Genomic DNA, 15,135 nt, shown 5'->3' on the forward strand with positions numbered 1-15,135 from the left:
AGATGGGACCTCATTTTGGGCATCCCACAAAAATCCCATGTAACAAAGGGTCCTTCATGAAGCAGAAGGTGAAGAGTGAGTTAAAAGGCTGTTCACATAAGAATGAAAAACCTCAAACACAGGGAAAGGAAAATAGGCCACAGAGAAGAAAATGACTTAGAAAAAGTCAACTGTAATGCTAACGATATAGAAACATCTGGATTTTTCCTTTCTTGTTCATACTAGGCTTTAGTTACATACTTTTTTTTCCCACATTCTGCCCTGTCTGGAGTTTATTTAATAACCACACAGAACAGTCCTGCTATAAACTGACTCCTCATATGTCCTTTGTGCATTGAAAGGTGTATTTCAGAAGGTGCCTAGTATCCACTTCCAGGAGCTATGCTAATCTTCTCTGTATTATTCAAGTTTTAGTGCACAGCTTGCCAAAGCACATACACTATAGAAAAGATGCTCTCACCAATACTGGTAATACAGTTCTTAAAATAAAAAGGTCATGCTATACCACACCTTTGCTGTCTTTCACAAGCTTAAGTGAAACTGAAATGATGCATAAATCTGGAGCAAAAAATCAGGATAGGACTCAACCTGGACCAATCCATACTTATACAGACCACTATACGTAGCTTATCTATATCTCTATCTATATGCTTATATATATATCTACCTATATGCTTATGTGTATGTTTGACTATCTAAATATAGATACATAAAAAATGTATAAATACAGTGTGCTTGTGCACATGCTCGTGTGTGTGTCCTATGTGTGTGTAAAAATGTTGAGAAACAAGTAGTGCGGTAGACAGGTACAGAGCAAATTACTACTACGGCAGCCCAAAAATGCAGGCAGTCAGAAAACAGCTGTTTTTCTTGTTTTAATGTTAAATTTAAACAGTTATAAAGGACATTATCATGTGAGGCAGCAAGCAGAGATCTGTCTTCCAAGCCACTCATGCTAGAGAAGGTTGATGTGGCATAGAAGAAACGATGCAAATGCAGAGGAAATTGTGAGATTGGTGCCTCTGGATTTTTCATAGTCTGGGTATAATCTGAATTCATGTCACAGCAGAAGATCTTTACTTCATGACAAATGGTTCACAGTATTGCCAGTATTTCTGTAGCTTAGCTTTGCTGGGTAATCTTCATCACAGTTTGTAGGTATAACAAGTTTGTAGAAGCTTTTTCCTTGCATTGTGATAAATAAGCAATATTACTTAGTTTCAAATGTTTGGAAAAGAATTAATTGCACAAGGGATAAAGGAGAAAAGTATTAGACATCTAAACTGAAAGTAGGAGTGTCCAGTCTGACCACTAACACAATGATCACATCTGCTGGGGTTTGGAATGTAACCTTACATTCCTTACAAATATTTGCACTGATAAAAGGAGGGTCATCAAAAATGCGACCTTCCAATCTTGCCTTGTGATACACTCCTTGAACATCGTGATGTACCTGGAACTCCAGAACTTACAGTGAATGAAACTTAAAGGCTTACAACATAAAATAAAACTCAGGTCCTTCCCTGCTTTTATAGGCATGTACTGTGCATTTTGTTGCAGACCTCCAAGAGGATTCACCTTAGCGAAGGTACCTTAGCAGGGTCCTGCACAAACCAAAGGTCCAATATAATGCTGCAGAGCACCTGTAATTTGCTGCACCTCTCATAAAATGATCCAGATCTTCATCTGCCAGCTTCTGCAGTCAGCAAAGAGAAATGCCATGACTCCAGTTATTTTCCTTCTGTTCTGGACACCCTGTTTTTTGACGGAGATCACTGTCTTCCTCCTTGAATTACTACAGAAGGGAATCTGATGTACCTCAGTAAGGAAGAAGAAACCTTTTTCCCCTCTTCATTGTGCAGCTACTAGTAATGATCTGTAAAACTGAACCTCCAAACATGAGGTTCCTATGACCACAAACCTGAGTTTATCCAGTCTTCACAGCTCAACTTCCTAGCATGACTACTGTAACAAAATGTTAAAAAAAAAATACTGAATTCAACTTAAAATTGATAGCAAAAATTTTTAAGATAATTTCTTTCTTAACTCAGTATTCTTAAATTTTGTCTTCTGCTAAAAAGACATAGTCTTGCCATTCCTATAATTGTAGAAGAAAGTAACTTAAATGCAGTCTACTTTAAATTCGCTCAATTTTCCACTTGTACATAATGTTGAATTGTAAAAAGGAAAGCCAAAACCAAAGCGGAAATGTATAGACATACAGTTAACTACAAATTTTTCATGAAAGTAAGTATCATACTTAAAGTAACCTATCCCTCAAACTTTTCATAGATGACAAAGTAAATCAGTGCATGGACAGACTTACAAATAAACATCATGACCAAATAGATTGGAGAATAATATGAATGTGATGCGGCTCCCTTTAATCGGGGGAAAAAAAATAAAAAGAAAATACTGATTTCAAAACTAACCTGCAATGCAGATGTAAGTGAAAAGTTGACTAAACTCATTGCTTCTGAATAGGAAATAGAATATATGCTCGCTAGGGACCTTTAATATGAAAAGCTTCAATACTTTTATAAGATCTTATTTAATTGCTTAAAGTACTCAACTGTGTATTATTAGTATAACTACAATAATTGGGAATGTCTCTCCTTTCTCGATTCCCATTTGTTTGTTTTTCTAATCATATAAGCCTGATAAGTCATATGTGCTTTTTGTCACCTAGAAGTAGTGTCTAATACTGGTGAGAAAGGTTTTCTTGAAAATGACAGAGTTAATGTGCATGCCTTGCTACTGCAATCCTCGCTTACAAAGCCATGCTAACACCCTGCTTGAATAAACGAAATTACGCACACTAAGATATACTGCAGTACTTCGCACCAACTCTCAGATTTTCTTAACATGGTTCTTTAATGGGGAAAATGTCTTAACATTCAGGTTGTGAGTCAGAGAGCAATGAATTACGTATTGGTTCCTGAACTGGGAATGCACAAACCAGCCTGAGAAGGTATAGGAGGTCAGGCTTACAGCACTGGCATTTAAATCATTTGACTTTCAAGTCAAACCAAAGTTCGACATTCAACTGAGTGTGCTACAAATTTGGAAGGACTTACCTAAACAGAAATGCAAGGCTATTCTAGTTTAACAGTTGTCTTCTTTCATTCTTTTATTTTGTTTGTTTGGTTTTTGGTTTTTTTGTGCTAAAGCACTGAGAAAGTAGGGTTCACTTTCTGCAAATACTCATTTAATCTCATTTTCTTGTTTCTATTAATTGAAAGGAATTGCAGTCATTTCTGAGGATTTAAATGTTTTGGAATATTGTACAAGTGTTAGAAGTGTGTCTCATCTGAGGAGTCAGAAAATTGTAAAGGAAATTTAAAATCATGTCACAAATGTATATGTATAAAGCATGTGTATGTGTCCTTTTTCATGTCCATAAAATGTCAGTAAAGGGGAGTATCTCTGCATTCTGTCCATCATTATTCCTACATTTCATCTTCACGGAACAAAATCTGCCTTTTTTCATCAAGCAGTTTCAAAGTATGAAAATTACAGCATTCCATCTTTAGACACATTGTTCCAGACCTCATCACAAAGAATTTTATCTATGTGATCACCTACCCAAATGCTATCGGAGTAGAAATATTGATTTCACTCCAGAAATACACCATTTTAACAGAATCTTTCTGGCAATTGTGCTTTTTAAGAATGGTTGTGCTCAGCTTGGCACACTGACTGATCCTCACCACGGAGCCTTCTCACTTTTGCACAGAGCATGTTAAAGGTGTAAACACACACATGCATTTGAGTTGGATTTTCTGTAATAGTTTACACAAGGTCATCATTCTTCAAGGCTTTCTACATTCAGAAAACCAGGATAGGGTCATCAGTATGACTTTCGTTCCTCTTTTGTTACTTCCTCCTGTATATGAATCCTGTCTATACAGAGGAAGATAGATAACAGACCCAGTGCACAGAGTCAAGATTCTTCTTATTCTATACAAGATGTCCCCACCAAAGTGTACTATACTATAAACCCTTCTATTCATGCATGCATTTTTGCAGTCACATCTGTTAGCAATAATACAGAGTTCTAAGCAGAAGACGTGCGTGTTTACGTGTACAAGAACGTTCCTGCTGTGCTCAGCCCCCCATTTGTGGCTTTACATTGGACAATGTTGCTCAGTACATATTTCTCTCACCTCATTTTCTGTGAAGTCTGTTTCACTGCTCCCCTAGCTTTTCAAAAGAGATACCATAGGCTTCCTGCCTTAGTCAGTTGATGTATTTAATTTGGGGATATATAGTGCGACATATTATATGTGTCATACTGAATGTTTTTCACAATCCTTCTGAAATATATATTATTCCTATAAATACTCCGATTTATATTTGAAATCAGTGTGGCCAGGATTTTACCATCAGAGTGTACTAATTTGTTTTAGGAATGCAAATTATTGTTAAACAATTCACCAGGTCTCTACTCTGTGACAGAAGTATTTTAGCGATCTCTAGTTCGAGCCTTCACTCTCAGTGGCACTTCAAGTAGAATTAAAACATTTGTTTTGTACTTCAATGACCAAATGTAGTTTCTCCATGCGGCACCATAACACTTCTTTAGATAGAAGAGCTCCTTTTAAAGTGAAATAAAGAAAAATATTGACTGAGCAATAAAGAAATATAGCCCTCCGTGTACTTGCTTTGGGAATTCCTTGTAGCTAAACCCTCCATACACAACCCCAGGAATTTATATGCACATATACGTGTGTGAACAGCTCCAGATAACTGAGCTTACCCCTACAAAAAGTAAATATAAAGATTGATCTCTATTATGATAAATCATTTTGGGGTTACTAAAATATTATCTGATGAAGTAGTCAGCGTTTGTCAACTTTTTTTTGAGAGAAAACAAAATTGTCAATTGAAAATGATGATGCCATTATTTTTGCCAGAAATACATAAATGGTTGCAAGTGTTTATCATTCACTTTACCTCTATTGTCCACCCTCCTGCAGTGAGACAAGAAGTTCAGTTACTCAGAATAAACATTAAGTTCAGGGAGGCACATTAAGGTGTGGAGGGGGGGCTAGATGTGGATGTGTTGCACAGCGTTTCTCGGTAATTTTACTTGACATTTGGGGTTAAGACAGAGAACAAAATAATTTCTAGAGGAATTGTGACACTCAGCAATATCACATTTCAAAGTTTTGAAGTGACACAGCTTGTAACATCCAGTACTTCAGGTTATGGCAAAGCCAAAAATTAGTTCTTATATAGGTAACTAGAAGAGGGGTGACTTTCATTTCTAAGTAGCTAAAGCATATCTTTATATATACTGTATATATTACCATATATGTTAGGTATAAGATATACAAAAATTTATTAAGGCCTATGTCTGAATGTTGTGCATTCTGAAAATTCAAGAACAATTCTGAAAGGAGAATTGTGGAAAAAAATCACATTTCATTTCAAGGAAACAGATTAAATAGATAGTAATAGGTAAAAGGCAGGTTTAAGATTGTCAAGGATGAATGTCAAATGCATTTATCAAATGGCTATGCACATAATGGGTCACAGCTTCCACATATATATTTGTTACAGACATGTGTAGCTGCTTAAATGTACCTATTAATTGCAAACACTGGAATACAATCTGTTCCTGTTTTACAGTGCTTTCCTACACGCATATCAGAATGAGATAATCCTATAAAGACAAGATTAAATCTGAGAAATTGAAGTAACAAATGCTTTAACTCTTTGAGAGACAGAAGATGAAAATATTTGTCTTTTAGAACCTGAAGAGACGGTGGACATAAAGTAGAACATTTGAAAATATTTCCAGGAATGAAAGTACAGAAGATTGGTATTTTTGCTTTTCTGTTTTCCCTTTGAGATATTCACATCCTTATTTTAATTAACTTGTTCATATAAATACAGCAGGATTGTTGTATTTTTTTAAATAACTCTTTACTGAATATGTCAACAAGATAATATATAGTGTATAGTGAGGTTTTGAAGTTAACAATGCGTGCAACATGGCAGATTGCAGAAAACAGATAACGCAGACTTCAAACCATCTATTTTTCCATGTTAAAGATAGAAAGTATACCAAACACAGAACAGAATCAAGTGTGCATGTCTCAGTTAAAATCAATTTTGTGAAAGATCATCTTCAGATGTTTGGGACCGAGTGATGATAATAATTTGGTAGCTTATCTGTTTCTGAGAGGGTCAGAATTCAGCTCTCACGAGGCACATTTCCACAGAGCCCCAGTACAATAAAAGCTTGCCAAATCTCTTTTGTGCTAGTTTTCCAGATGGACTACTAGCCAGTGTCCTTTTAAAGAGCAAGACATTCTCTGCTGTACAAACATTTAATGTCAAATGCTTCAATATTGCCTGCAGTATCATCTGGGATATAAAGCACCCTGTTCGGAAGAGTTCAGGGAAGGAGTGATCATCAGCTTCCTAGGATTATCTCTGTGTTTAGACGAGAGCATCAGGCATGATCTGATGAGGCTCAGAGCCAGTAACTTTTGGTTTTGGCACTCATTTCTGTTTTGTTTTTCCACTGAGCTGGAAAGGTAAGTCATGAGTAAAACCATTATTCTCATGTTTTAAAGAAAAACCTTTAATATCTCCATGTTAATTTTAAGGTGAAGAAGTACTATAAATGGAGAATTCAATGGGGATTAACCACTTCACTGTCAAAAGCTGAACTTTCACTTAAATGTCATTAATAAAGTGCCTTATGTAGACCCTTAAAACCATAACAACAATACAATATGCATAAAGTTATTTTGCTTGCAAAATTAAAATCAATATATTTCTCAGAGGGAGAAATTTTCTCTCATGAAAAGAGAAAATGATTGAGAGAAAAAAATAGTTGAACTACTCTAGTAGCAAATAGCGTATGCCACTTTGTTTTTCTGTTTTATGTGACATTCATTGTAGTCCTTTATTGGTTTACAGGGAAAACTGCTAATATCTTTTCAGTCCCAAGTAACCCCATCCCTAAAAAATTCTTATGAAGAAATTCAATAACAATATCTCCAATAAGAACCCATTAACACAAAGTCCATGCATTCGTCAGATGTTTCTGCCAGCAAGCTACATGCAAGGAACACTTGTTACAGTGACAGAATCAGTGAAAATGAGGACCTATTTGTAAATAAATAAGTCTTCAGAAGGAACCCAAGCATCGGGCACAGCAGTGTTGTGATACTGCTTTAACATAATTTCACTTAAACTCTGGTTTTATTCCACTCACCAATCTTTTCTGCTACTGTATACAGCTACTAGCAGCATACAAAGGAAGATGGGTAAGATCTTATCTGTAAACCACTCATTTGTCCCCATGTCCAAAGAACCTGTCCAAATCAGCACCTCAGAGTGAGTATTTTGGATGAGTTGTATATGCACAAATTTGGGACTTCTGCTGTGTAGCCTTTAGTGAGTATATGTGGTCATATATTTGTACTAAGTGAAGATGACCCTATTTTACAAAGCCCAAGGAAAAAGCTGCTAATCTTGAACTTTACAGCACCAAAAGATCATTGCCCAATTCTAACTCTGACTCTTTCCAAATACTTCACTTAGCAAAAATTGTCTATTATGTGCTTCTCTAGATGTGAGCTGAAATGAAGTCTCAGCTGTTTGTGTGACTGGCACTTTGAAAAGTCCCAAACTCTGTTGTAGGCTGAAATACATTAACTGTATTTTTAAAAGAAAAAAAAACCCAACTGAATTGGGAGAAACACCCTTCAAATGAAACATAAGACCTTTCAGTTGATTACAACTGTGAATAATTTTTAGCTAACACTCCCAGCTCTGTCCATAAATTTTGGTATAAGTGGCTTGGTACTTTTTTTTTAGAAGTGGATTTATAGAAAAGAAACTTTGTCAGTATCCCATACCAATATATATATTCTTTTTCATACTGAAAAGAAGCTTAAACTATGCTATCTTTAATATCATTTTGATTTTTGATCTAGGTAAGCGAGTAATAGTCCACAGATAGATATATATACATTTCATCATCTGAGATCAAAATGCTTTGTGAATGCCTTCTGTTTTCACCCTATTAGGACAGCAACCACACTTGTCATTGGTTTGGGTTTGTGGATCATTCACCTGCAGTACGGCTGAACTCCCTGAATACGTCTTTTGCTACAAATAAGGCGCCTAGCTCATCTTGAAACTATGGTATCCTGAGGCCTGGAACAGAAGATGTTCATCAAGGAGGACAAAGATTCCTCCAGCATCAGTCATTGATGTATGAAATTCTAGTAAGCGCGTACTTTCAAAGGATGCCTTTTGAAATCAAACGTAAAGCTAGTTATTTCAGTGAAATTAAATACTACATCCACACCCAACGGGAATCTCTGGCTCTACTTAATTTCAAACAAACTCCAGCATGCAATGGAAGCGTGCAGAGGCACAACTATTTGCTGCTTGTCTTGTGGGCTTTGGCACGTAAAACATATGAAACAAACAAAACAAAAGTATCAACCTTCTCATCATAATCTTCAGTAAATAGGTCACAGAAAAAAACACTTTGCATAGACGTTTCTACCTAGAATTACACCATTTGAAATCATATGGCAGCCTTTTATTCAGCAACATTTCAGTGACTTTACTATTACAGTAGCCACACAGGTTGCCTAAAATACCTGTTATAGCTGAAGAAAATAGCAAACATACAGAATATAGAGTGGAATTTCAAAATGTGATTATAAAAGGTGTTAGGGGGAGGATGCCGTTCCTTATACAATGATTGTACTTTGCCTTCAGTCATAATTAGATTCATTTTGCCACTGCAGAAAATGAGTGCTATCATGCGATTTGAATTTCAGAAACTGCACACTCATAGACTGCTGGGATTCAAGAATGGGTTGAGCGAAATGAGCAAAGGAAAGGATTAAAACTCTCTCTCCCAACATAAGCAGCCTCATAAAGTGAAAAGTCTAAGCATTCCACAGTGAAAGTGCTTCAGCCTTTACTTCCAATCCATTGTAACAACTTCTTCTCGTCCCTAGCTGGTCACTGTAAAAAGTTTTCTCTTTGGTTCCCTACTCCCTCAGGAAAGAGTTCTCTCTCTCTTTTTTCTCTCCTTCTTTTCTCTTTGCTGTGAACTTTTGCTTGCGTTAAAAAATAAACAAACTGAAAGAAAGGAAGGACTAGATTCTACCACTGAGCTGGCAAGAAATCCGGAGTGCTTGGCAGTCACAGAGTCAATGGAGTGGCTGGAATGTTACGTGATTTTGAGAGCAGCATCAAGGTTTTAATACAAGCATGATGTTTCGCATAGTGCACGTAAATCTCAAGGACTCAGAAAGTATTCCAGCTACGGAATTTGAGGGAATAAAAAAGCAAATTCTAAGCCCACCTACTGCTTAGAAAGCACTGATAGTTGTAGAAAATTTTTGAAAGCTTAAGATAAAAGAAGGGTAATTCAGAAGGACAGTGTGTACCTGTGTTCTCAAAATTCCTCAGCTAATCAAATGCTTAATTAATGTCTGTCTCTTTATACTTGAAGGAGGGGGGTGGGTGTGAGGTGGTGTCGGGGAACAACCCCCAAAAAAAGCAACCAGGATTTACAAGTAATTTTCCCTGCTGAACATATTTCAGTTCATAACAGGCCTGGAGGCCTTTCCAAGAATAAATAAATATTTTAAAGGTCTTTCTTATTTATTTTCTCTGCTTGTTTTCTTTTTTTCCCTACCTCTCCATACTAAACATAACTCAGAGCCCTAAATCAAACAGGGCTTGAACTATAAAAGCCAACAGCAACCTTTCTGTTGGCATCATATTTTGCAACACATCTTCAGCAATTTACACTTTTCGATTCCAAATTCTACATGAATACTGCAGAGCTGGGAGCACTCAGAATTCCCCTCATTCAAGCTTTACCTGAACATGCTGTGTCAACAAATGCTGCTCTATTAAAGAGAGGTGCAGCTTAATGACAGCTATCTGTTACATACTGATAACCTTCATCTCCCACTGAGAAGGGTCAGAGAATGCCTAAAGCTTCTTAATCATAATGAAAACCAGGAACTGTTTCTATCATAAAAGTGTATAGTATTGGGGGACGCTGTCAGAGTAGCACTGGCAAATAGGAATCAAGGTCACTTTGAGATTGACATTGAGCTGTCTACCTTTCCTATTCCAAGTATATTGGGAGAAAACTAACCAAAGGAGAAAGTAGCCTTTTTGGTAGCACTCAGGACTCCAGCTTCCAGCTGGAGGTAGGAAACGCAGAACTGACAAAGGGGAATGGAAGTATTTCCAATTGTTTGAAGCTCAACAGCAACTGCCGGGTTCAGGTCAGAAGGGTTGTACCTATTTTATCTGAGTCGCTTTTGTCCGTTCCTAGTGACCCTGTTTTAATATGCACTTATTTTCCTGTACTACAGGACACCTAGAAACTTAACATCCCTCAGACAGCTTCGACAGCAAAGTGGTTAATGCTTGAAGAATGAGTCATTCTTTCCTTTGCCATGACATTGGGTTCTTATTGTACAACCCTGTACAGTACTTAGCAATATTTTTTAAAGATTTAAAAAGCAAAGAGTTACAAAACCATTTGCAATTAACTTGAAATAGAAAAGATAGCACTTTTTTTAAATCCCATTATATAGTACACCGTATAAATTACAGAGTATTCAAATGCATAAATGCATCTGTGTAACATTTATCAAATGTAATTTTTTCATTGTTGTTTGGGGGGTTACTTTTTCCAGAGTTTTTCCTCTTTGTCCTAGACACCCCCATCTCCTCTCACTATCACGTATGACAGTGCTCCAGGTCTGAGACATTGCTGTTGCAGTATCGCATGTTGTTGGGGATGTGGCAGTCTGTGTAGTTAATGCCCCCGTTTGGGGTATAAATGGGCTGCAGTCTGAAATCTCCTTTAAGGAGCTGATCATTATTTAAGGAGACAATCTGGAAGCTGGTTTCCGTCATCTCCAGGATGGAGTTGTCCTTCTTGGTCCCTGCCTCACAGTAGTCATCTTTCCGACGGCCCCGGTTGTATTTCCACTTCTGGGAGGTGTAACGCCCTTTTTTGTGCATGTGCCAGCAAAAAATGCTGAGCAGGACCACGAGGACAAATATCACTGCACCCCCAATCAACCCTGCCAGCAGAAATGGGGAGCCCAGGTTCTGAGAAGTCGTCTGCTCGTGGCTGGAGGGGATGTTGCTGCCGTTGCTCAAAAAGGAAGCCTTGGTTGTAGCTTCTGAGCAGACAGTGTCTTCTGCAGTTCGGTAATTGTTATAAGTATCCAGTGGAACCAAACAAATCCGATAGGTGGATTTGGGCTCCAGATTTACCAAGCTTAAGTGTTGCTTCTCACCACTAACTATTCGTTCCTGCACAATTCCTCCTACCAGACTATGGCCCATTTTAACCCATGTGAGTTTATACGCCATCACGGTAAAAAGAGACATCCAGTTAACTTGGATGCAAGTGTCATTCACAAAATGGATGGAGAGTTGAATCCGTTCGGATACAGGAGGTGTCACCCTTTCTCTGTCCTCCCTGTCAGGCACAGTGGGGAGTGTGGCTATGGTGGGAGTGAGAGGATTATATTTGCTACTTGGGGGAGGAACTGATGAGGTGGGAACTAATGTAGTTGGCATGGCTGCGTCAGGGACGGGGGTGATGACAAGTGGCAGACCAGGGGTGGTGGTGGGGCATGACAACATATTCATATTGAGCTCCCTGACTGCCATACCTCGGACCTGCTCTGGTCCCTGGCACATAAAACCCCGTACATTGATGGAAGCGGGAATAAATTTGAGCCATTCAGTGACCCACTTAATACTACAGTCACACAACCAGGGATTATTCCTTACAGTGAGTTGCCTCAGGTTGTGGAGATTATCAAATACCCCCTTTACCAACATCCGAAGTTGATTGTTAGAAATATCAAGACGTTCCAGCTTGTGGAGGTTTGAAAAGGCTGTGAGTGGTATATGGGTTATCTGGTTGTCCTGCAAGTAGAGCCTTAGCAGATGTGTACCTGGAAGATCAGGAGGAGGGTAGGTCAGTGAATTCCGTACTATTGAGAATTCCTTGAGCTTGGAGAGGTGGCTGAAGGTACCTTCAGCTATGCCTTTATTAGTAAGGAGATTGCCATCCACAATCAGACGCTCCAGACTTGTAAGATTCTGGAAGGCCAGATCTGAAATGACAGCAATTCGGTTTTCATCTACTCGAAGTTCTTGTAAGTCCACCGGAAGGCCTACTGGTACGCTACTTAAGTGATTCTTGGACAAGAACAGAAGCTTGAGGCTGATGGCTTCCTGGAATGCCCCATCCTCAACGCCAACAGTGGAAATGGAGTTGTCATCAAGGTGTAGCTCTTCCAGCTTCAGAAGCTGAGCGAGGGCAGCCCGAGAAATGGTCTGAATGTTGTTTTCCTGCAGGTGGAGAACCCTGACATTCTTGGGCAGGTTCATGGGGAATTCATCCAATTGGTTGCCGTATAGGTAGACTGTGTGCACAGACTGGACATTGTGCAACTCTGCAGGAAATCCAGCATTATTAATTTGGTTATTATGGAGGTAGAGGACGGTTACACCCTCCGGTATCCCAAGAGGCACTGAGGTCAAGCTTCGCTCATTACAGTAGACAAAGTTTCGATCACAGCGGCACACTTTTGGGCAGGCCAGGGTTTTGGAGACCTGCACGTAGAGCCCCAGGGAAAAGATAAGCCATGATTTCATGAGGACAGCCCAATCTGTGGGCCACATTCTAGTCCAAGAACCCATTTCTAATTTAAAGAAATAAAGTACCAAAGTGTTAACGAACTGATAACAATAATAAAGCACAGGTAGCAAAATCTCAGGTCATTAAAATTAGCTTCTATTTTTTTGTCCAGTGTTCATGCCAGAGCTAAAGTCCTGGAGGCTATGTATAAAATAATCCTTTTACAATTGGCCTACCTCCTACTTGTGATAAGAAAGCCACAGTCTTATTAGCCAGGGTTACAAAGTTTGTGGCCCTCCTCCATATGTGCTGAAAGAAACAATAGGCATGTCTCTGCAGGTGAGCAACAGGTTAATTTAAAGCTACCAAAAGTTGTCTGTGTATGAGTTGCTTGGAGGGTTAATATTTCCTTTCACTGAAGTCTGTTGGCGTTAAACTCGGCTTTCTGAAGTCACCCAAGTCCTCATATCAGCTATCTGCCAGATCTGGCTTGCCTGTAAAAGAAAAGAGAAAAGAAAAAGATGAATAGCGTGAAATGTTTAATAGGGAAGATCAAGCCCATTGGAAGGCTATTCTAAGGCTGTGCTCTTTGTGGCTTTCTGGGAAAAAAAAAATAGTCTTGAAATAGATTTGATGCAAAGTCATTGCAGTGATTGAAAGACTTCCAGCGACTTCAGTGAAGGCTAGATCTATCACTTGTGTTTGCATATTGTACTTCCAGTCTTTGTACTCTCACAGTGTTTCAAATCCTAAAAATAAAACATTTTACAAACCTAAAACTAAACCATTTAACTGGAAATTTTTGCTCAGGTATTCTTTTCTTTTGCAGAACCACTGACTTCAATGAATGCTATTCACTGATGCCTGACAGAGTAGGCTCTGGGCTGTACTATTTAATCACACTCCATGTTTTCTTCATTTCCTACCAGACTCTGGAATGTTCTGCTTCTATTTCTGTAATGCCATTATGTATATTCTCCAACTTAATGCACACTACCAGATTATTGCACTTTACTACAGTGAATTAGCTACTTATGAGGAGAGTCTTTTAAATAAGTATGGTAATCCACAAACACAAGATAACCTGCTGTAAGGCATGTATTTGCTAAAACTATCATCCTGATACTGGTTCTGATGTGAACTGTGCTGTCAACAGACTTCAGAATTAGCTTTCCACTAAATGAAACAGGCTCACATCTGCTAAGTTAGTGTTTTAGCATATCAGCTCAAACTACAGTAGCTTTGCAGGAAAGCACTTTCTTTGAAACATAAAGGTTAGATACTTTTAATTCTGCTACGCAGTTGTCTGTGAATGGCTACATAAACAAGTTTGTTAGCTTTAGCATAGACGAGCTCTTTAAGGTGTATTTTTGGCTTGTAAGTGTAATTTTTAACTTTTACATTCCCAGCTACTATTTATTATTCAGATCTATAACCAAACAACTCTCTAAAGCATGCAGTGAAAGATACTGTACTGTATGATGATGTCTTGTTGTATGTTGTTTCCATTGACTGAAAACAAACGCTGCATTTTTCGTACTTGAACCTACTGAAGGATATAAACCCTGCCAAGTACCAAGCATGTGTAGATCTGTGTCTTGAATAGCAGTTACATAAGCACAGTATTTTTCCAGATTTTGTTTGCCCAAATCAAAACTCATTGGCTGGGATTTCAGCAAAATGCAATTTCAGTGAACAGAAATCACGTTTAAAAATCTTTTCCCCTTTATTTAAGCAGTTTAAAAACCATCCAGGTAATTCAGAAAGAAATGTAATTCAGGAATACGTGAAAGCTTGTTCTTCTGCCACAGCTGTGCAGTTCATGACACGTCCCAAATGCTGCTTTTGGGAAGCCTATGGACTGACAGTGTAGGAAGTCTCTTCAGGACTCAAAACTGTTGTAACCCTGCAACCTTGCACTTGCAGATTACTATACTTATTTGGAGCACCATCGAATATCAGCCTCAAGGCTAGAATGGTTGGAGATAAATGTGAGAGCCTGAAACGTCCTGTAGCTTATCATTATAAATTCAAATGGTAAATGTACGTATACTGTAATGTAGCCTATAATGTGTGTTGTCCTTTTCTGGAAACGGTACAATTAGCCACCCTGCTGTTTAAGGTTTTCTCTCTCGCAGGCATATTTCAGTCAAGAGTGGGTTCTTTTCAATTATGTAAGATGACGTGATACTGTAGAGAAAGTCTAACAGGATTACATTCTAACATGAGCCTAACTGTGACAGTTTATCCGCCTTTAATATGGCCTGGCTCCCATCTGCATCGTACTGCTCTGATCCATCGTGACACTGGCTTTTTAAAATAAGAAAGGATGTGCAGAGCCTCCTCTGAGGTGCTCGGTACCGCACAGAGTAATAACAGTGATTCTCCCACTCCCTTTCCATCATCAGGGACAGACGGCCTGTACCTCCTCACAGGGTCAGTATCTTGCACTGAGC

At 38.4% G+C, this 15,135-nt stretch overlaps 1 protein-coding gene across 2 annotated transcripts in view; it reads right to left on the reverse strand.

Moving 5' to 3' along the window:
- Positions 1-2,850: 2,850 nt before the first annotated feature.
- FLRT2 (fibronectin leucine rich transmembrane protein 2) overlaps positions 2,851-15,135 on the reverse strand; it is a 65,434-nt gene continuing 53,149 nt past the window's right edge. For both annotated transcript variants that reach the window (XM_056346517.1, XM_056346514.1), the window contains one exon: positions 2,851-13,173. In XM_056346517.1, the coding sequence (XP_056202492.1) occupies positions 10,753-12,741 (1,989 nt within the window). In that variant the 5' untranslated portion in view covers positions 12,742-13,173 and the 3' untranslated portion in view covers positions 2,851-10,752. The remainder of the gene's footprint in view (positions 13,174-15,135) is intronic.

This window comes from Falco biarmicus, chromosome 7 (genome assembly GCF_023638135.1).
Source record: "Falco biarmicus isolate bFalBia1 chromosome 7, bFalBia1.pri, whole genome shotgun sequence".
NCBI lineage: Eukaryota > Metazoa > Chordata > Aves > Falconiformes > Falconidae > Falco > Falco biarmicus.